Source organism: Pseudopodoces humilis, chromosome 2 (assembly GCF_049639895.1).
Source record: "Pseudopodoces humilis isolate 2021_Gansu_Grassland_sample_001 chromosome 2, ASM4963989v1, whole genome shotgun sequence".
NCBI lineage: Eukaryota > Metazoa > Chordata > Aves > Passeriformes > Paridae > Pseudopodoces > Pseudopodoces humilis.
In genome coordinates, this window is record NC_142201.1 from 102,933,172 (window position 1) to 102,956,154 (window position 22,983).

Consider the following 22,983-nt stretch of genomic DNA (forward strand, 5'->3'; position numbering starts at 1 on the left):
CAGACCCTCAATGGCCGAATCTACGGAAGCCAAAGGCCGTGTTGGAGGCCATGCAGAAAAGGAGATAATCGTCACGTCTGCACCTGTGTCAATGAGGCCTCGAAGCTGGATCTGAGGTGAGCTGGCATTCAGTAGAATCAGGGTACACATCATCTGTGGTTGCTAACTGGAAATGCATGCAGTCCAGCAGACCGGTAGATCCAAAGCTGCCATCTCCATGACTCTGCTCAGCACTCCTAGGAACACATGACTTAAAAGGCACAAGTTGAACAACGTGAGTCTTTTCAGAGATGGTAACGGGGGGGGGGTGGGCGTGGAAACCATGGCATAATTTGGCCTGTAAAGTTAGCATCACTGACTCCTGGATGCACAAATACCGCTTGTAGGGTTGCACTAGATCTTCCCACAAGCAGTGCACTTAATCCTTGACCCAAAGGACCAAATGCATCCTCATACACATAAGGAGAACCTTATATACACATACATAAGAGAACCTTATATAAACAGCTAGAATCTAGTGTGACTGTTGCTGTGGTGTGTAAATCCAGCTCCCTGGGTGCTGCCCCTAAGCTGGCTGAGTAGGCCTGTACTGGTGCTGTGCCCATTTGTGTCAGAGCACAGTTCCCCTGTGCGCTCCTGCTCACGTTTCCCGAATGTGTCAAAAGCTGACCATTGGCATGGTATCTAGATTTACATTGGTTTGCAAAATGACCTGGCTTTTTACATCTAGCACACAGGAAACTACCTTTTCCTTTTTTCTTCTGCTTTACCTTTTGTTCCTTACCCTGAGCATCTGTTTGCTTCTGTGATCCACCCCAATGGCCTGCCTGTTTGGGTCTATAGCAGCAGCCAAAGCAGACACCTTGTGCTCTACAGAACCTACTTTAGCACATGCTTGGACCATATCTGTTATCTAAGGGTTCCATGGAAGAGCCTCTATGATATTTCTGCAATCTTCATTGGCATTATCTTTGCTAATTGTTTATATAGAATGTGTCTCAGGTTATCATCCTCAACCTGTTTCTCCAAGGCTGCTGCTATTTTCTCAACAAATAGCGAAAATGTTTCCTTTAATCCTTGAGTGATTTTCACATATCGTGGACTAGGAGCATCTGTTTCTGTGGTCCTTAGCAGTGCTCCAATGCCTGTTTTTTGTCCCTGATTGAGATCTCGAGGGTCCCAACAGGCCTGAAGATCAGGATTAAAACTATCAATCACCTGTTCCCATAAGAACATCTACACCAACAGCATGCCTGAGATCATGCAGAGGCAAGTGCATGTTCTCTTCTGCAGCTCTTTGAGCCCTCTGCCTCCAATTGTCTCCAAAGACTTTAAATTGTACAGGCTGGAATAACACTTGGGCCAGATGATTAATATCAAATGAAGCAGTATTTAACACCCTGATAATCTTTAGGACTTCTCAAGAGCCGAGTCCATACTTTGCCACCTTAATTTGTATATCCTGTACAACTCTCCATGCTATGATGTCATTCCTGTCAGCCTGTCCCATGTTCTGGGCAGCCTTGGGGAAGGGAAGGTTTGGAGTGGGGTTGGTGCCCCACTGACTTCCTGATCTGTCTGCATCTCTTCATCAGAGCCTGAAGCAGCTTCTGGTCCTCCCTCAGTTTCCCTCCCTCCAGCACCATGTCATTAATAATTTCATTTCCGGGCTTTCCCATCTAATAAATCTCAATCTACCATTTCCAAAGCTTGCTTTTTTCCGCTTCCCAAAAGCGTCCTGGCTGCTCCAGACTCACGGTCACCTGACACGGTGGCAATGTCCAGAGATAGCTCTGGGACGATCTCGCAGCTCGGTGTTTTCGGCACTAGCTGCCAGACTGCCTCCCCGCTGTGGGGAGGAGTGTTGGTCATCAGCTGCATCACCATCCGTGTCCCGGAGCAGCAGCAGCGATGCGGGAGATGATGCGCGGGGAGCGGAGGAGGGTGGGCCGGCCAGAGATGCGGAGGCAGTGGAGGTCACAGCCATGGGCATCGCGGGTGGTTGGTCCGGAATGACAGGAGGCACGGTGGCAGAGCATCTGGGGGCAGTGCGGGCCCAGACATGGGCCCCATAGCTGGAAGCGGAGGCGCTTAGGGGGCAGCGGTCTGAAGAAACAATTGCCCTGGCAATGCTGACACATGCATGGGCCCCACAGATGGAAGTGGGGGGGCCGAGGGAACGACCCCTCCCACAGTGCCGGCGGTCTGCTGCGGGGACTGCTGTACTGTTGCTTGCGATGCAGGAGAAAGAGGCGCAGGAAGCGTGGGGAGGGGGCGAAGGGAGGTATTTGCAGCAAAGGTTCTCCTGCGGCCGCCTGCATTACTGAGAACAGCGCCACGGGGAGCGCAAAAGGAGGTGGATGTTCTCCTGTGTTGACGGAGCCCTCGCAAACTGTTCCGCGATGGTGACGGATACCTTGCCATTGCAAAGTCCCAAGGAGAGGGACACTTTGCAGGGACGTAATCTTGTGGTGACCAATAGTTCGTTCGCTCAATTCCCATGTCCCTCAAAGGTCTGGGCAGAGCCGAGGGAACGCCGCTTGTGGCGTCCGCAGCCCTGCCACCCTCCATCCTCTCAGTGTGCATAGGAAAGGCAGCCTCGGCATCCGAATCCTCCATCCCCCCGTCGCCCTCCTGAAATGGACAGCGCTGTAACGCTTTAGAGAGTGTGCCCCAGGTGGCTTCCAGGCCACACACACGCTGGTACCTCCATCAGTTATCTCGAACCATAAGCGCTCCCCCACCGCATCTGGCGGTGCCAAGCATCTGGACTAAAGGCATTGTCGGTGGTTACTATAAAGCCCTGGGCTTTTGCCCACTGAAATAAAGCATGCATGGAATCTCTTGATATAGTGAGTCCCAAGTGTGACAATACATCCTTCCACACAGAGAGAATGATTTGTTTCTCAGTGGAACTTTGGTTCCCCATTGTAGGAAGCCTTTATCCCAGCAGCTGGCGAGTGCGATATACAGACGAAGTAGTTTATCCCGGGAATATATAAACTCTAGCTTTATCAGGAGGGACGTTCCAGACCCAATTACTGGCAAGGTCCACTACCCGGGGTGACTGAGACCTGTAGCTCTCCAGGAGCACACAGGGAAAGACTCCTTACCTCTCAAGGGAAGGCGGAGGGAGACTCCTGTTCTTCAGCTCTTGGCTGCAATGAACATCAGGATCGCCAGATGTCACACTGTATTAGGAATGGCGATAGTGACGACTCTCAACTTAGTTGCAAAGAGAGAGCCCTTTTTATTCTTCCAGATCTTCTTTTATAGACAGTTCTGAGAAGGTCCGAAAAGGTAACTTTCATTGGTCATCAAACCAACACATCACCATCACTGGACAGTTAGGAACAACAGCCCTCGACCGCTTCTTGCAAGTAAACAACAAGGCAACAAACAAAACCTGCAAAGATTGTTTACCTTCTCTAAGGACTGTTTGAATTCCGCCTCACAGTTTCTCAGGCCACACTTTCTCAGGCCAGTGTGAGAAAGTTATGTGACTTAGTTTCACACAGACACTGTGCTACCTGCCTGATTTCTCACATTCAGCATCCAAAGTGGGTAGCGGAGTGGGTCTGGCTGCACGGGGCCTGAGCTGGCTCAGGATAATCCAGCTCAGAGTGTGTCTGCCTGCAGCCTGCCCAGCACTCCCTCTTCAGCCATGGTGGACACATCATGCAGACCCACTGGTTTCAGCTGTGGCAGCTGGAGGAGCAGCTGGCTTTTGAGAGAGAGAACTGGGAAGAGGCGGATGCTCACAAGCTCATCATGGAAAAGAGCCAGTCACTAGCTGGATGTCCTGGGGCACAGGGAGGGGTCTGTGGGGCAGAGATCTCCCCCTGTTTCTCTGGCTTTCTGTTTTGACCCCACCACAACTCTGTTCATGCATGGTCCATCCTGCCAGGCCTCAAGTGAGAGTCTAGGTTCTTTCTTCCTTCTTGTATTCCCTTATATATCCTGAGCAACAAAAGCCATGACTGAAGCAAGAGCTATGCTGAGCAGCATAGGTGCTCTCATGGTAGCCTGGCTCTTTGATCTGCTGCAGAGGGTTTCTCTGCAGAAATGCTGTTGTGAGGGCTTCAGGTGACATGAAAAGTTGGCAGTGGGTACTTTCATGCCCCCTTCCCCAGATGTTCAGATCACCACAATGCAGCAGCAGATTGATCGCTTGATAGAGCTTGGTGAGAAGCAAGCTGAATATCAGCTGGAGCCCAAAGAAATGTAGGAGCTTAGGGAGAAGAATGAGAGGTAATCCTCCAGGAACGTCCACTCCTTCCTCCTAGGTGTGACCTTGTCACTCCCACATCCCCAGACTCTGTGTTGTCTGTCTCTTCCCAGCAGTGCATGAAACAGGAGAAAGAAACCTTCTTGTTCCTCTGCCACTGTGTCCTGGGGAGAAGACAGCAGGCACAGAATCAAAAATGGGTCTGGGTTGGAAGGGACTTTAAACCTCATTCAGCTGGAACGCCCTGCCATGGGCAGGGACACCTTCCAGTAGACCAGGTTGCTCCAAACCCCATCCAGTCTGGCCCTGAGCACTTCCAGGGATGGGGCATCCACAGCTTCTCTAGACAACCTGTGCCAGGGCCTCACCACCCTCCCAAAGGAGAATTTCTGCCCAATATCCGATTTAAACCTGTCCTCTGTCAGCAGGAGGCCATTCCCTCTTGTCTTGTCACTCAGACTCTTGTCCAAAGTCTCTCTCCAGCTCTGTTGGAGCCCCTTTATGTGCTGGAAGGTGCTCTGAGGTGTCCCTGGAGCCTTCTCTGCTCCAGGCTGAACACCCCCAGGTCTCTCCCAGCCTGTCTCCAGAGCAGAGTGGCTCCAGCAGCCCTTGGAGCATCTGCTCTGGACTTGCTCCAGCAGCTCCACATCCTTGTGATACTGGGGACCTCAGAGCTGGAGGCAGCTCTGCAGATGGGGTCCCACCAGAGAGGAGCTGCTCCTCCCTCCTCCCTTGCAGCCCAGGACACAGCTGTCTCCTCGCGATGCCCATGCCCGTGATGAGCTCTGGAAGGAGCACAGCGCTGCCACGGCAGTCGCAGGAGAAGCAGCGACAGCTGGAGAAGGAGCTCATGGTGCCCTGCAGGACAAGGCCGGGGGGCCTGGGGAGTGGGGGGTGCCCCTCTGTAGCAACCCTGGCCGTGCTGCGGTTGCCATGGTAACAGCGCTACTGTCGCGGCACAGCTGCCGAAGCCGCTGTCGCTGGCTCCGCCGCCGCCGTCGCCGCCCCCCCCCCCCCCCCCTCCCCCCGCAGTTCGGGCTTGTGTACGGAGGGAAGGAACAGGCTTGGAGCAGGGGTACAGGGGTTGGACGGGGTGTGGAACACGCCTCTACCGAGCGCGGACCAGGAGGAGACGGCACGGGTGGGGCGAAGGGTTCCGAGGACGGTGGCGTCATTCCTGGCGTAATTTGACTGGCAGCTGGGGCTGGAAGGACACACAGGGCAGGCGGGCTGCGGGGCGTGCAGCGCACATCACGGGGATCTGCTCAGGGCACACGGGGAGGCTCCTGCGCTCCTCCTCCCAAGGGCTGGAGAGGGGCGCGGCCAGGCCCGCGCGGGCTGGAGCGCTCCCCTCACCGCTGCCGCCCCGGGCGCATGCGCAGTGCCGGAGAACGTTAAAGATGTGTGTACGGTTTCTGAGAGCCCGGAAGCGCCTTTTGGGCGTTTATTCGCTGCGGGCAGGATATGGGCTTGCTGTCTGCGCTTTGTAATCGCCCCCAGGTCTCTCCGTGGCTGCGCCAATGGGTTTTCCTGAGGTCGCCCCGCTCCAGCTGCTGGAGGAGAGTTTTTAGAGGTTTGTGGCGAATCTGCCGCTTGTAAAAGTCTCGCGGCCGGCTGGGAAGACCCCGGCTCCTCTCCGGGTGGGCTCTGTGTTCCGCAGTCCCACTCTCGGCTCCCGAGATCGGTCGTGGTAGCGGAGCCGTCCCCGCTGGGTTTATGAGGGGTAAAATGTCTTCTTGGGCTATTACCGCCGAGATTTGATCCTTTGAAAGGACTTCCAATGCTCGCAGCGCTGTATTCTGGGACTGGGGTGTCCCCGCTTCTGCGGAAAGAGGGAGATCGGACCCCGCCATCTCTGGCTTTGGCGAGAGAGAGTCTCGCCCTGTGTTTGTCTCTGTGATGTCCCTTGCCCGGGCTTTGGAGTTCCACTTGGTGGAAACTACTCCATAAATCACTCTAGAAGCCGGCAGGAGTTTGGCTGCTGCCGAGTTCTTCAGAGTGGCTTTTTCATAAATTCCTGTATTTACAGTGTTCCACAGGCTCGGGCTAAAAATTGTCTGTGGATCCATGCCAGGAAATTCTGCCTGAATGCAGGATAATAGGCTTTAAATCTCATCCATGGAGACATAGCATTGCTTCTAAGAGAATCAAAACTTCTCTCTCTAGTTTGGAAACAGAGTTTCCCATTTTCTAAGTTCCCTCTAGAGTCTTACCTGACCTCTGGGTCAGTCTGAGCCTTGGCTCCTCTGTCCGTGGTCCATCCAGCAGCTCACGGGTGGCTGGCTCTGGCTTGTCTGCTCTCACCAGCTCAGAGATGGCTGATTTGGTCCCCGGGGATTCTTCCAGCTTTTAGCTGCCTTCTCCAAAGGGCTCCTGATTTTGAGTTCCTCACACGTTGAACGCCGAAGTGACACTGGGGTGACACTGGTGATTCAGTTCTTTTACCCAGGATCGAGATTGATGAGAGACCTGTTTTTGCGTTTGGGCTCAGTTGTTTATTTTTCCTTATCTATATTACATATTTACATAGTACAAGGAGCTATATATAGTAGGGTAAAAGGGTTCAAAATGGCTGAAGAAGTATCTTTTCAAGGTCTTTTAAGTGTCAACTCATCCAATAATGAAATGCCAAATAACTTATTTTCATTATTACCCCAATAATCTGACACATGTGTCCTCCGTCAGGAAAATTAATCCACAAACACCAGAGGTTTATGTCCAAAAAGGAGACAGAGGAGTCCTTTTACTTTATTTGAATAAAGGGAGAGGCCATGGGGCATTCCCCTGGGGTCTCCCAAATTTTTGGAGGGCACAGCCTCCTTTTTATCCTAATTTCCCAGCCACATTTCCCTCTGTCTTTCCCCATTGGCTGAGGTACTTGAGAGGTACAGACTTCCCAGAACACCTGATACCTAAGATTCCCCTCTAATGTATAACCTTTCCTCTTAATTTTTAATTCTTATGGAATTTATGGTGTTTCCCCATTGTTTCTTTCATCTTTCAATATCCAATTTCATCAGCAAACCTACAGTTTGTTTGTAAAGGCAAATATCTCCTTTCCATTCATCAATTAGTGGAATCCATCTTACTGTTTATTTTATCTCTCAGTGCTAGTTTTATTTACCAGCAGACCCACAGCTTGTTTGTGAAGACAAATCTGTCATTCCTCTCACCCCTCTTTTAATTTTTAATAATTGCTTTTACAAACTTTAGTTATCATTGACTTATTGTTCCTGGGTCTTTTTTGGTTTTGCAATTATTTGCAGTGGCATCACTCTCTGCCCTTTTGTAGCCATCTCTGGATCAGTAGGCATGGCTGCTACCTGCATCCCTTTGATGCAAGGGATCATACATGGTAAAAAGACTAGACCTGCTAAAACACATAAGAGGAAAAAAAGCATTTGTTTAACCCATAGTCTACCAGGTAACCATGAAAACATGTCCCATTCCCATCCTTTCCATGTTTGGACCGGTACCTGAGCTAACTTTCTTATTCCTTTTGTTATTTATTTCACCACCTTTCCATTGTCATCTATTTGCAAACAGCAGTTTGAGTAATCTAATTTGCCACACACTCCTTCTTCTGCTAATAAATAGTCTAATACCATCCAATATTGAAATGTTGCATTTCTCATCTGAGTAGACTGGTCAGCAAGAAGGTCAAGAGCTGTAGCTCTCTGGCTGATTATTATTTCAAAGACAGCCTGCAACTTAATTATCTGATTTAAATTAAAAATGGATTCTCTGGCACCTGATATTAATTAATTTGGATTCCAAGTGGCTTGGTCCATAGTGTTACATGAGTCATTCAGGTGGCCATTCATCTTTGCCCCACTTTTGGGTTCTCCCTCCAGCCAGGGATGCATCAAGTGACCGTTTTTCTTTAATTAGATTATCATATACTTTGATTCTTAACTGATTTTCCTGAACTTGTGGTGGCAGAAAGAACAATGGTCTAATATACCCCACATAACATATCCCTGATCAGTCTGGGGGTAACCTGCAGTAAGCATATTGAGCACAATTCCAGTAATGCCCCTTTAAAGCCCAGATCTCATTGGCAAAGGGACTTTACTAATTTTTATCATCAATTGATGGGTCAAAATACAGCTCACTTCCAGGGCCTAGTGGTCCCCCAACAATAGTTGCCTCACCATAAGGAATCACAATATTTGCATTTCCAAGCACCCATATAAGGTTTCCACTTGCAGTCACATCCCAGATCTGTTTTGTTAGATCTGGACCAGAACCTACTGAAAAGGGTTTGGGTTCCATTCTGGTGTTGCCACTTTCACTGATAGTCACAGACAACGTGTCTTAGTTGTGGAATTATCTCAGGGGCTGTGGGTGCCAAAGAATCAGCCAGCAGGAGTGTGGTGCTCCCCTGGAGAGCTTCTCCTTAGGCAAGGCACTTTTATAGTGAGAAAGTGTCCTTCCCAGGGACCTTTGTGAGTTACATGTTAATCCATTGTATCCTATTGGTTTTCTTCCCGGACACTCTACCCTATTAACTGTATCCCAGTTTCCACCCCGCCCCTCTTTTTCCCTGTATAAACCCCAGTTTTTCCTCGTTCAAGGGGAGCTGCTGTCACTGGCTCCCTTCACAGAGGGCCTTGCTTTTAATAAAGGCCTGTTCTCTGTGGTAATGCCACACAGTGCTCTGAGTCCCTCTCTGTGTCGCCTGAGAGCTGCCACTGAGCCTGAGCTGAACATCACCTGCCAGGCTAGGGATGTGCCTGTGCCCCTGGGCCATCTTTTCAAAGGTGCTTCATCAGGGAGGTCACAGCACCCCTACCATCCATCCTGCCACAGCAGGAGCAGCTTAAAAATATGGGGTAAAAAAACTTATCTTTCCCTGCTGCTTTACAGCCTTCAAAATCCTTTTGGTAATTATGGAAGGAACACCTTACACAGTTACCATTAGTGAGCTTAACATGCATTTGGTTCCATCTGCCTCAATATCTGGAACAATCATAAGGAGTTGGGGGTCCAACAATGTAAACCCAAAGATAAAGTCCAGTTGCAAATGCTTTTTCCCCATGTATATGCTTCCTGTTCTATTTAGACAATAAATGCCTCTTTCAGAAGAATAAAGCTGCCATGGACTTCTTTCTTTGTCCCAAAATCTTGTTCCATTATGGACTTCACTTAGGGTGATAACCCAGCATTTAGGTTCGACTGGGCTGGCCACCCATGGTCACTTTTCAGATCCCCCTGGCCTTCTGCACACCCAACAATTGCTAAGGTTAAAGGTTTTTTACTATTTCTTTTCTTAAGGTTAAAAAATTTTCCCACTTTTAGCTCAAACTTAACTGACAATATAAAGGTAAGATTATTAAGAGAAACATTCTAATAGTTTAATAATCTAATTTCCACAGGCCACAGGCAGCTGGGGCGTCCTGCAGCCTCACAGGGCTGGCAGCCGCTGCCACCCCTACCCGGGGCTGGCGGTGTCAGGCACTGCCCGGCACTGAGTCCCAGCAGCCCTACAGGCCCCCAGCCTGTGCTCCCAGTCCCACACCTCCACGCCTGGTCCTGCTGCTCCTTACCTCAACTATATCTCTCCACACTCTCCTTTAACCAGTTCTGTTCCAACACAACAACACAACAATCCATCCCCTGTTGTCAAGACCCCTTCTCAACTCCCCTTATTGCCCCCCTGGGCATGGAGTGTCAAGATCCCTTCTCGATTTTCCCTTATTGCCCCCTTTGGGCATCTATATCCTTAATTACCTCTGTGAGAATGTGTAAACCAACTCTACATTCTTCCAAGGGATTCTTCAGAGAAAATTTGGGATCGTCATCACTTTTGCTGGGGCCCCTTCCCAGCGGTACCCTTGCAGCCCTCTATGGGTGCCTTATTTTACCTCTGCTACCCTCCATAGGTGCCCTCCCTGAAGATCCCATTTTACTCACTGGTGAGATTTTCAGTGGTCCTTCCCTGTGGACTCGTCATGGACTCCCCTGGTCTGCCACTTGTCTGCCTCCTGGACAGTCTCGGGAACCCAATCGATCGCCTGGTGCCGGCCACTACCAAGGGGAGCTGATCACCGAAACTGGGTGAGGCGCCTTCAGCTCCGCTGCCTGCCTGCTGCCCTGGATGGTGGAAATATCCCGGACGAGCCCCCAAAATTGTCAGGAAAATTAATCCACGAACACCAGAGGTTTATGTCCAAAAAGGAGACGGAGGAGAGTCCTTTTACTTTATTCGAATAAAGGGAGAGGCCATGGGGCATTCCCCTGGGGTCTCTCAAATTTTTGGAGGGCACAGCCTCCTTTTTATCCTAATTTCCCGGCCGCATGTCCCTTCTCTCTTTCCCCATAGGCTGAGGTACTTGAGAGGTACAGGCTTCCCGGAATGCCTAATACCGGACATTCCCCACCATGCACAACCCCCCTCTTAATTCTTAACTCCTGTGGAATTCATGGTGTTTCCTCAGAGTCCCTCCCTTTCGTCCTTCAGTGGAATCCATGCCCTTGTTTCTGTTATCTCTCAGTAATAGGAATGACATGTTTGTCTTCATAAACAAGCTGTGGGTCTGCTGATGAGATGAAACTCTCAAGGTGATGGCGAATTCTCCAAACAGCAACAGCTCCGAGAGCCAGTGTCTCGCTCTCAAGCCGAAGAAACCAGCCAGCCCCCAACTGCCCCTGCCCTCCCCCTCCCTTGCTTCACTTCCCCCCTGGGCCCAGCCAAACTCTGTGTTTCTCAAGCACCCACTAAGTACCAGCCATCAGGTTTTCCCTGCAACTAATGGCAAAAAATTCTATAGGTGAGAAAGAGCAAAAGGAAGGACACCTAACCCCTAACAAGATCTAATACAGTCTCCCTGCTCTTGTCTTTTCCAGCTGGAGGAGCTGAAGCAGAAGGCGTCCAGGCTCAAAGCCGAAGTGGAGGAGAAGCAGCAGCTGGTGAGCCGTGTCACCAGCCTGCAGAGCTTCCTTTCGGAGAGCCACCAGGCCCGAGAGAGGCTGAAGCGAGACCTGCAGGCACAGGCTGCTGAGGGCCAGGCTGAGCAGCTGGCTGCCCTCAGTGTCCAGCATGAGCAGACCCTGCGGGAAAGGGACTCTGCCCTGCAGCAGCTCCAGCAGGCCAACACATCCCTGAGCAGCCAGCTGCAGGCCGTGGGTGAGGAGAAGGCTGCACTGAGCCGCAAGATCGGCGAACTGGAAGCCCAGATCCTGGAGCTGGGTGCCCAACGGCAGCAGGGAATGGCGGCAGAGGCACTGAAAGCCCAGCTGCAGGAGCTGGAGTGCAGGCTAAAGGAGAGCCAGCAGAAGCTGGCCGAGAGGGAGAAGCTGGCCCGGGAGAACAGCCGCCTGCAGGAGCAGCTGCTCTTCCTGGAGGAATCCCTGCGGAACACTGAGGGTATACTGGAGGATGAGAAGAGGCGGGCAGCTGAGTGCCTGGAGGGCAACCTGGCCAGGATCGCTGAGCTGGAGGCAGAGAGACAGCAGCTGGTTCAGGACCGGGAGCCAGCTCTGCCGAAGCGGAGTGAGGAGCTGGCCACACGCCAGGTGCTGGAGGAGAGCTGAGAGCAGCCCATGGGAGCCTCTCCTGCTGCCCGAGGGGAGGATGAAGAGTGCAAGTGGCTGAAGGAGGAAATACAGGCGCTGCAGGAACAGCTGCAGGCTGAGCAGGAGAAGGTGGCTGTGCTGCAGGCCTAGGCAGAGCGACTCCAGGCTGACCTGTCCAGCATTCAGTCATGGGCAAAGGAAAAGGAGAGTGAGGAGCAGAAGCTGAGGGCCAAGACTTCTCCCTGCAGGAGAAGATGGCTGTGACAAAGCAAACAGCAGTCCAGTGTGTGGCCAAGCTGGTGGGAGATGCCCAGAGAGCTGCTGAAGGGAGTCTCTCAACAGCTCTCCCAGGAGAAGCTCAAATCCAAGGAGCTGGAAGGCACATGGGTCAGCTGCGGGTAGCAGAGAAGGAGCTGGTGTCCCTTCACTATGCTGTGGAGGAGAAGGAGAGCTGGAAGGAGCTAGTATCCCAGTGTTTCCAGGATATTGACAGGAAGGACAGTCTGATCAGCAGCCTGGAGCATGAGGTCTCCATCCTTCATTGTCAGGTGATGGAGAAGGAAGGAGAGAGCAAGGAGCTGAAACGCCTGATCCTGGCTGAGTCGGAGAAGAGCAAGAAGCTGGAGGAGAGGCTGCGGCTGCTGCAGCCGGAGATGGCCACTGCAGCCTCCTGTGCAGCTGAGAGGTGCTCACTGATGAAGGTGGAGGTGCAGCGGTGCCAGGAAGAGATGGAGAAGCAGCGGATGACCATTGAGGCCCTGAAGAGGGACCGCCATTGCCAGAGCAAGCAGGAGGATGAGCTGCAGCAGGAGGCAAAGGTCTGCCAGGACAAATGCCTACAGAAGGAACAGCTCCTGGCTGCCCTGCAGCAGGAGCTCAACAGTGCTCAGGCCAAGCGTGTCTCCCTGGGAAGCCGGCACCGCCAGGACCTGGAACAGAGAGTAAAAGCCATGTCCACACTGTATGGATGCTAAATATGAGCAAAAGCAGGGAGCACAGTGCCTCTGGAAAAGCAGGCCACATAATTTTCTCAGTCTCACCTAGAAAGTGGCCTGGGAAATCATAAGGAGGAATTAAAACAATCCTCAGAGACAGAAGACAGCCTTGCAGGTGCTGTTTGTCAGTTTCTTTTTTTCTTGCAAGAGAAGGTTGAGGGGTGGTGCACCCCACTGACCGATGATGGTGATGTGTTAGTTCACTAACCAATAAGAGTTTTACCTTTCTGTACTTTCACATATTGGTCTGTAAAAGAAGATCTGAGGTAATAAACCTTAAGCTCTCCTGTTCAGCTCACAAGAGAGTCTGTGTTGTTCTTCTCACTGTTCCCAATAGAGAGACAACACTGCAAGCCTAGCTAGCGCAGGTCAAGCTGGAGGTGGCTGAGGTGCCGTCACTGTGGGAGCAGTTGGCAGAAGGGACCGGGCCATTCAGCGGCTGCAGGCTGAGGCAGCAGAGGCAGGGGCACAGCTGGCAGGGCTGCAACAGGCCAATGCTCAGCTGGCTGAGGAGAACCAGGGGCTCAGCAAGAGCCACAGCCAAGGGCAGCAGCAGCTTGAGGCGGAACTGGGCCAGGCCAGGGAGCGGCACATGCAGGAGCTGGAGCAGCTGCGGGCAGCATCTGAGAAGCTGGTGACCAGCAGCAGGCAGGAGGCTAAGGAGGCAGTACAGAAGCTGGAGGATAGGAGTAAGGAGTATGAGAGCAGCAAAGCAGCAGTCCTGGAAGAGAGGAAGAAACTCCTGGAAGAGAAGCAAAGACTGACAGCTCAGGTAGGGGTTCTACTCCCAGCAGGAGGGCTGTGGGTGGGAGAGCCCTGCTGGAAAAAAGGAGGGTTTTTTTCTTCTGCACACCCCTGAATCCATGTCCTGCTCAGCACAGGGACTGGGGTTGTGGGACACATTTCTAGGTGTGGAAGAGACTGTCACATTGAGGTACTGGAGTTTCCAGAGAAGGGCAGCAAAGCTGGGGAATGATCTGGAGCACCAGACTGATGAGCAGCAGCTAAGGGAGTTGTGGGGGGCTAAGCCTGGAGAAAAGGAGGCTCAGGGGGAACCATCTCTCCCCTGGAAAGATGAAAAGGGAGGAAGTCTTGGCTCCCTGAAAAGAGGGTGCAGCCAGATGACTGGAACTGCATTGCAGAGCTGCAGCAGTGGAACGAGGCCCACCACCCCACGTGAAGACCAGCTACCCCCTAGAGAACATGGTGGGGGCTGGGAGGGGCAGGTCAGGCAGCCCTTTCTCCAGAACCGGGGTTCAGGAGGGGGGTCTGGGAACAGACAGTGCCCCTCAGCAACATCCCCACATCCCCTCATGAGGATGTGAAGATGGGACTCAGAGGAGATGCTGTGACATGCCAGCACACAGCTCTCCCAGATCATCACCGCCAGCAGCAAGGCAGGCAGCCAGTGCAGCACCCAGGCCAGCAGCATCACTACCCAGCAGCAGAGGAAGCGCCTCTCAGAGACCCACCAGGACCCTGACACCCCCCCAGTGAGCTCAGCCCACTGCCCCATCACAGCACCCTACCGGGAACAACAGGTGTTCCAGGTTTTGAGGGAGCTGCTGTGGCCCTGTGGCTAACACCCCCAATGGCCACATGTTCCCACTGATCCTGGATACCAGTGCCCAGTATTCCCAGCATCCAGCAGTGGGTCTAGTACTCATGATGCTCCCAGTGCTGGGAGCCAAAGAGGCCATTCCAGAGGCAAAGGGCTGAGCCCTCCTGCCTTCCCTGGGCACTGCTACCCTCTCTCCCGTCCCCTCCCTGCAGCCCCTCAGTTCCCTCGTTGCTGCCAGGCCCACAGCAGGGTGACCCACAGATGACAATACTGGCTGGTCCCCTGTTTTGCAGTCCAAGAAAACCTGCTGCTTCCCACGGCCCCAGACCACCCAGGACTGCAGTGAGCAGAGTGGCTCCCAGGTCAGTCAAGAGAGCAAGCAGCCAGCCCCAGCCACACAGTTAAGCTTCAGAGAGAAAAAAGAGGGATCAGGAGGGACTACTCTGTCCTGCCCCTCCTCTGCAGCACAGAGACATATCCTCAACCCCAGGGAGCTGGGGAGGCGTGTGTTGTGCCAGATGGGTGCCCAGAGGAGCACTCCCACAACCTCCACCAGCAGCAGCACCGCCAAGTCCCCCAAGGGCGAGGGAGATACTGCCTGACCCCCTGGGCACACTTCTGAGCTCATGCTCACCCTAGTGTTCCCAACCCCTGCCTTGGGTTCATACTGGCCATGGGGAAAAGGGGGGACAGTCCCTGCTGTGCCTAGGGTGCCATGGCAACAGCAGGTTCCAGCATGGGACCCTGGTCATGTTCACAGTCCCTAACCTCCTGTCTTTGCTCTGTCCTTTCCAGCCCAGTCACACAAGGACAAACAACCCTGAGGTTTCCCCAGTGCCCGCATTGCTGGCTCTGCCCTGGCCCCCACCTGCACCCCCTTACTTCTCCCTGTCCCCCCAGGCCTCAGGAGCACTAAGGGATGTTATTGGTAGCTCCTCACAGAGGACACCAATTGATGGTGGACACACAACTGATGAAAACATCAGTCCCTTATTATCTTAAAACCTCTTACACCATCTCTCTGTCAACTTCCCATGGACAGCTCCACACAACACCAACTCTTTTTCTCGCTCCTTTTACTGCTCATGACTGGCTGCACCACTCTTATAACACCCATCCTTATGGGCCATAGCTGTGACCTGTTAAGGGCAAGGCTGCTTCCACTCTTTGGTAATTAGTACAGATGCAATTCATTAGTGCTGAAATTTGCCTGCGGCACTATCTCTATTCTCTTACAATCTATTGAGGGGGAACTGGTGGGACCACCCACATGACTGCCTTGAATATCCCACAGACAACTGTGGGGGTGCCCTGGGCATGACAAGGTCCCCTTGCCCTTCCTGCACCCATCATCACCCTAAACCCTTCCAGAACCCAAGGCAAGGGGATGCACAGAGGTTGAGAGCTAAAAACACAGAGGGGTGCAGGGGCTGGCCCTTTCTACTTGTAAATAAAGTGTATTTTTCAACTGCTCTGGGGGTCCTGGCTTCCTTCTCCTACAGTCTATATGCACTGGAACCCTTATCAGGGCTTGAGGGGAGGAAAAGCATGACCTCCTCCTTTTCCTGTCACCTTCCCCATGAACTACACTGGCTGTCCCAAGGCAGGATGCTCACCCAGGGAATCTGCTGTAGCACCAAGCAGTCATAATGCAGATTCCTGTCTTCTTTTTCTCCTTTAACTTATTCTTCTCCAGTAGAAACTCCTGCCATTACAGTGCTTCAAACCCCATCAAACCTGGCTATGGGGCTGGATGCACCTTCTCCATCCTCATACCAGCCTTGCCACCAACGTCCAGAGGCTGCAGTGTCTCTGCCCTTGGAGTACTGCAGGTTCAGCCCTCAGGGGTGGTGGCACAGGGTTTGTCCCCAGCTCTGCTGTCCTACTGCAAGCACTGAGGTGAGGACAGGACCTCTCGTGTCTCCCCACAGTTGCTGGCATGCTGCTCCACCTCTGCCACGCCAATGGGGCAGGACACCCAGGCATCAGGGGACAAGAAAGACTGGGAAATGGAGGCACAGAAAGCACTGGAGGCCTTGAACATACAGGCTCAGAGACAGTAGATGGATACAATGTTTGACCTGAGACCTTGGAGAAGGCTTGAAGCTTTAGAGCAATAAAGTGAAACGGACATGAAGTAAGAATAGAAGTTTATAGTTTAAGCAGAAATGTGTTTTAAGCAAGCAGAAATATGCCTCATCTAAGCAAATAAATATTTTAAGCAAGATATAGAAAATTTTAAAGTCTAGCAGTAGAACTTGTTATATAGCAGTAGAACTTGTTATAAAGCTAGTTAGAAATTAAAGATGTAGCAATGTAAGTTTCTGTAGTGTTATATGATTGGATAAGAAAAGATGCATTGCAGTAGAATGGTGTGAGAAAAAGCAATTAGTGATTGGTTTATGAAGATGCTAGCGAGCTTTATGTAAGTTGTTGATTGGCTAAGAAATTTATAAAAGACATTGTAACTAGAATTAAGACGGCCTCTGATGTGATGGTGTTGAATTTAACACCTTAAAAGTCTCACCTTTCTATGAGACTGATTATGCAATAAAACACCTTTTATAACATCTCTCAGTTGACCCCGTCTTTCTGTATCCCAATGAGACCAGGCTGTGGTGGGGTCTTCTCCACACTGAGAAGTGTGTGTGGGGAGCAGATCCAGCGGGAAGCAGCCTGTGGAAAGTGAAGGTGATGTGGTTGTCACAGGCTCACTGATGATGTGGGGTTTGGATTGACACCCTCCCTGATGTTTCTCATGGCAGCCTGGGAATGCACTGTGATGTCCCTCCAGTGCCAGGGCACCAGCAGGAGCCATATGTCCCCGTCACAGAACTGCCACCACTATCCCCATTTGCTGCTCAGTGTCCCCTGGCCACCAGAGGACAACCCTGCCAAGCACCCAGCTGAGGAGATGGGCAGACATCTGTCTCCTCGTCACTGCTGGCCTTCCCATCATTCCTCCTGATGTGTCTCTCTCGGGCGCCACAGGCTCGGGCTCTTCCATTCACCCTGGGTGTCCATCCTTGAGGTGGCAGCTGGAGCCCTGCAGAGGAGTCACATACTGAAGGCACCCTATGCCACATTCTGCTAGCCCAAAAGAGTAAAGGACTGGGCCCAGAACTACCTGGGAAAGACTGAGAATGGTAAATGGCCAGGGTGAGGGCAGGAGGAAGACAGTGACGTGTGGGATTTACCTACCAACAGGGCTGGGAGCACAGTGCCTGTCCAGCTGCCTGCAGGTGCTCAGAGGAGCTGCAGGGACATCCAGTACAGAGCCTGGGAAAGAGCAGGCAGGAATCATAGGGACAAAAGACAGTTTGGGTTGGAAGAGATTTTAAAGATCATCTGGTTCCAAGCCCCTCACCATGGGCAGGCACACTTTCCACCAGACCAGGTAGCTCCAAGCCCCATCAAATCTGGCCTTGGAACACTACCAGGGATGGGACAGCCACAGCTGCTCTGGGCAATCTATGCTGGTATTTTACCACCCTTCCAGGGAAGAATTTCTTCCTAATATCCCATCTAACCTTATCTTCTGTCAATTTGAAGCCATTGCCCCTTGTCTTGTCCTCCCAGGCCATTGTCCCTCTCCAGTTCTTTTGGAGCCCCTTTAGGCAGTGGAAGGGACTCCCAGTTCTCAGATCCTTCTTGTCTCCAGGCTGAACAGCCCCAGATATCCCAGCCTGTCTCCACATCAGAGGATGCTCCTCAAGAGCACCTCCATGGCCTCTTCTGGTCTCATTCCATCAAGACCTTCTGATGTTTGGGCTCCCAGAGCTGGAGGCAGCTCTGCAGGTGGGGTCTCACCAGAGCAGAGGGGCAGAATTCCCCCTTGCCCCACTGCCCACAGTGGCTGGGGACCAGCCCAGGACAAGGCTGTGCAGATTCACCCACCTGGCACTGCGGGACCTCCTGCATCCTCGGCCGGCAGCTCCGGGTGAGCCCCCAGGGTACTCATGCCAGCTCTGGGCCTCAGCTCTTGGTTCCACTCTGCCAACAGCACCAACTGGGCAGATTGGCTCAGGTGGGCTCCAGGCAGCCCCTTCTAGCTTCCACAGGCAGCTCCTCCTCCCTGGATCTCCTGGGGATAGGGAGTGTCAGCCTCACAGGAGGACAAAGCTGGTGGGAGCTGGGGCTCTGGGCTCCAAGGAAGCACCTCAAGGGCTCCAGGCCACACTGTGCAGGGACAGGATAGGGTGGACCACACCAGGCCGCCTTACAAGCATGGTTCAAGAAAGAAAGTGGTGAAAGGCTGAGCTGAAGCACCAGGATCTGTTGGAGAGCTCAGTGTCCTCCTGTGGGACAAGGGGAGGCCCCAGGCGATTAAGACTGGTACCTTGTGCCCACCACTCTGCACACAGCCACTAGCTCAGCCCAGCAAGCACCTCCTGGGCTTTCCATGGGGCACAAGTGATGTCTGTGGAGGAGTGGCCCCTTCCTGCTGCTTCCCCATGGAGATGTGAGAGACACCTACTGCATCCAGGCTGGCTGGGGGGTCAGGCTCCTGTGGTGCGCACAGGCAGATGGAGAGCCCGAAGCAGCTGCACGGACTGACGGGCTGGCTGCAGGTGAGCTGCACGCTGTTGCAGTTTTGGAGTCAGGCGCACAACCAAACACACCGAGCTCATGCAACAACAGACAGAGTTTATTGATGAGCGCCCCCTTTTATAGGGGCTTCAAAATTCCCACACTTGAGCATTTGATTGGTTGGGGTCTTAACACTGCCCAGCTCACTGGCCAATGATATGTCTGTATTCAGCCTTGAATGGGATTGGCTGACGTCTCCTGTTTGAATCCGAATCCAGCCTATCACTGTTTTACCCGGGGACTTGTTTACTTCTGCTCTTGAATGTACTGGGCTGATCTGTGGTCTGTTGTGTCAAATTCATCTGTGCGGCTCACAGACCAGATCTAGCTGTCACGGCATGCGGTCCCACTTCTGCCCCACCATCAGCTCTGAGAAGTCTTCTGTGGGGAAGAGCAGCTGGGGTGGATGGGGCACTGTCCCAACACCACTCCTGCCTCTGCTTGTTGCTCTGTTGCTGTGCCACCCAGGGTGTGTGGGGAATTATGGGCACAAGAGAGCTGGGGCAGGGAAGCAGAGCTGGTACAGCTTTCCTGAGGACATGAACAACCCTGATCCCTGGTCTACCTGTCCTCTTCTACCCTCCTATCAGCCACATCCTACCCCTAGCCCCATTCCATCACCATCCCCCCGCATCAGCTCCATCCCACCACCAGGCCCACAGCTCTTCCCTATGCCTTTTTCCTTCGGCTCAATCCTTACCTTCCTTAAATATCCAAACCCTGCAGTGATTCTGGTCCAGCTTCAAGACAGCTGGTGGCATCAGTGTGACAGTGGGCACCAGGGTGAAATAGGGCTGGTCACAGGGCCATGAGGAACATCCAACCTCAATCTGCAGAAAGACACAGCCATACTTCCCTGGGGAGCAGCGAGAAGCACAGGGGTGAGGGGGTTCAGAGCTGCTGACCCCAATGTGGGGCACAGCCCTGTCTCCTGCATGGGGGCAGAGGACAGGCAAGTACCAACATCAACACAGCCAATGGGACCGGCTCTCCCTAGGTGCAGCTCCACACTCAGCTGCCTGCTGTGCTCCTTGGGGCAGCCAAGCCAGGACCATGTGCCATCCTCACTCAGCAGGTTCGCTGCTGGCAACCTGGGGTCCTGCACACACTGCAGGGACACAGCATCATGCACCAACCCCTCCCTAAATGTCCTCTCCTCCAGCTCCAGCTTGTTCTGGGCACAGGGGAGAAGCACAGAATTCTCTGGTAACCTACAGGAACAACACCCCATTTTGAGAGAGCAAGAATCATGTGAATCATTGCCCTTCAGCCTAACAAGGAGAGCCAGTGCTGCATCCTCTCACACCCTGACCCACCTCTTCAGAGACCCCAGCAGTTCAGAGGGATCACCCCTACACTCAGCCCCCCAGAGGAAGCCCCCAGGCACCTGGGAGGAGAAGGACACCACATAGCTGATTTTAACTGGAGCCACTCAGAATCCTTTGGAGACAACAGTCTGCCAGAACGTAACTTCTGTTTGGATCCTACCACTGGTGGGAGCATTGGCTTCACTGGGATCACCACTCTGTGCCCTGAGACACCTGGCTGGGTTGTGAATGTAGGATTTAAACTAGTTCACTGGTTCTGATCATGTGGGATGGTGGGCAGAGCCTTGGCTCCAATAAAATATGGGAGTGGTGGTTGTGGTCATCACTGCTCTTCCTGGGATGGTGAAGGACAGCTCTGGGCTGTGCTGGCACTGTGGGCATGTCAAGGCTTCTTATTTAAAGCATCTAAATCCAGAGCTTCCCAGCAGCTGATTTCATGGGTGGTTTTTTTCCCTCCCTAAGTCGATCTTTCATTCTTGTCCCCAGAGGAGAGATGGAGGTGAGTGTTTTGGGAACTGATTTGGAGCACACAGCTCAACTGAGTTCCTGCTACTGACCAGAGCTATCAGCAGCACAGCCTGTGGTCACAGTGGGGCAGGAAAGGGTTTTTTGATGGGGGGGAAGTATGAACTGTCTTAAAAGGCAATAATATTTTTTTTTTTTTTCTTTTAAACTGCTGCTAAATATGGAATCACAGAATAGTTTGTGTTGCAAAAGCCCTCTGAGATCACGGAGTCCAACCATTCCCCCAGAACTGCTGAGGTCACCACTAAACCGTGTCCCCAGGTGTCGCTAGTGGACAGGAAATAGGAGCATGGATTCAATTACAGCATCCAGAGATATCATCAGAAGGCTTTATTTTGGGGTTTTCCAGCCCCTTTTTCGATGCAGGTTTAACATGATTGGTAAAGGGAACAACACCTCTCTCATCCCATTGGTGGAACAAGAGAAAACACTCAGGAAATCTGTACAATATTGTTTTGGGAACCAAAAATCTATTTACAAAAATCAGTCCTTGAGAGAAAAATGTTCTCCAGAAACTTTCCTTTGGGAACAGATCAGCCGCTGACAGGCTGAAAACTCTCTCAGGCTCAGGAAATGATGTCCACACCCAGGTGCCACATCTGCATGTGTGTTAAATCCCTCCAGGGATGGGGACTCCACCACTGTCCTGGGCAGCCTGTGCCTGGGCTGGACAGCCCTTTCTGGGTAGAAATTTTCCCAATATCCATCCTGAACCTCCTCTGGCACAGCCTGAGGCCATTTTCTCTTGTCCCATCACATGTTACCTGGAAGAAGAGCCCAAGCTCTGCCTGGCTCCACCCTCCTGCCAGGGCCTTGTAGAGAGGAAGACTATCCCCCCCAGGCCTCCTTTTGTCCAGGCTGAGTGTCCCCAGCTCCCTCAGCCATTCCTCACCAGACTTGTGCTCTTGACCCTTCTCCAGCTCTTTTACCGTTCTCTGGACACCCTCCAGCCCTTCAGTGTCTGTCTTACAGTAAGGGGCTTGAAAAATTCCTCTTTTTCCCCTAGCCAAACCAGTTTAATCCAGATGCTTACTGAAAATCGCAGTCAGACTGGACTGTCAGTCCAGTCACCTCTGGAGTGCTGTATCCAGTTCTGTCTCCTCAGGACAGGAGGGACGTGGAGCTCCTGGAGGTCCTGTGGAGGTTACAGAGATGATGAGGGGACTGGAGCATCTCTCTTACGAGGAAAGGCTGAGGGAGCTGGGGCTGTTCAGCCTTGAGAGGAGACGAGTGAGAGGGAACCTCATCAATGTCTGTCAGTGCCTGCAGGGAGGGATCAGAGGAAGCACCAGGCTCTGCTCAGTGGTGCCCAGCAATGGGACAAGAGGCAGTGGACAGGAACTGATGCACAGAAAGTTCCTTCTGAACTTGAGGAAGAACTTCTTCACTGTGCAGTGACCAAGCACTGGAACAGATCATCCAGGGAGGGTGTGGAGTCTCCCTCACTGGTGACATTCCAGAACTATCTGGATGAAATCCTGTGCTGTGTGCTCTGGGATGATCCTGCTTGAGCAGGGAGATTGGACCAGATGACCTGCTGTGGTGCCTTCCAACCTGACCCATTGTGGGGTTCTGTTACTCCTGCCTGTGAAAGTGGCCATTGTGCAGTCTGAGGGAGGCTGGATTTAGCATTCCCCAGGTGTCTGAGCAGACTGATGAAGGTCAATTTCAGTTCAACTATGTAGTGAGGAGAATTAAGTTATACTTAACACTTCTGTTTGCTTTTGTGGGAATTAAATGCATACCATCTACACTTTGAAGTCCTTGCTGTGATTTGAAATGTTTTATTTTTGTTATATTAGGTTATTGATCAGGCAAGGTTGAGGGTTGTTTTTGCTGGTTTTTTTTAAGAGGAATTATAATTAGGAATGCTGACTTTGGGGTCATGTAAGCCGTGGAGAAGCAGGTTTTTTTGTGCTTTGCTTCAGATTGTGACTTGGGGGAAAGGAAAGCTTACACCTGGCACACATGCTGAAAAATTTGCTTTATAGCTTCTTTTTCTAAGGCCCAAGTTCCAGAAGGGGTCAACATGTACCCCAGTGTCTGTCAGCTGTAAGCTACATTTTCTGCAGCACATCTCTGTAGCCCAGAGGAGTTCAAGAGGACAGACATGGCTGTAAGAAAATGTGCAAATCATCACATACATGGAGGATTTCTTTCCTCATTGCTTTCCTGACTTTTCACTGGAAAATGTGTGTGGGTAAATATTGAGTTAAATGTGAGCCATGTCCAGAGAGC

General features: G+C 52.1%; 2 protein-coding genes and 1 pseudogene across 2 annotated transcripts; 1 reads left to right on the forward strand and 2 right to left on the reverse strand.

Annotated features, from left to right (window-relative positions):
• Positions 1-292: 292 nt before the first annotated feature.
• Positions 293-1,887, reverse strand: LOC148184941 (endogenous retrovirus group K member 5 Gag polyprotein-like; annotated as a pseudogene).
• Positions 1,888-7,540: 5,653 nt separating this feature from the next.
• LOC102102079 (uncharacterized) lies at positions 7,541-13,034 on the forward strand. Its single transcript, XM_088051311.1, has 4 exons — positions 7,541-7,583; positions 10,152-10,288; positions 11,078-11,762; positions 11,963-13,034. Exons 1-4 carry the CDS (start codon positions 7,541-7,543, stop codon positions 12,718-12,720), a joined length of 1,623 nt encoding a protein of 540 aa, XP_087907437.1. The 3' UTR covers positions 12,721-13,034.
• Positions 13,035-19,223: 6,189 nt separating this feature from the next.
• On the reverse strand, positions 19,224-22,308 carry LOC148184942 (protein XNDC1N-like). The gene is made up of 5 exons (XM_088051312.1): positions 22,305-22,308; positions 20,280-20,323; positions 19,853-19,991; positions 19,593-19,748; positions 19,224-19,273 (listed from the first exon to the last, which is right to left on the reverse strand). Exons 1-5 carry the CDS (start codon positions 22,306-22,308, stop codon positions 19,224-19,226), a joined length of 393 nt encoding a protein of 130 aa, XP_087907438.1.
• Between the last annotated feature and the right edge of the window lie 675 nt (positions 22,309-22,983).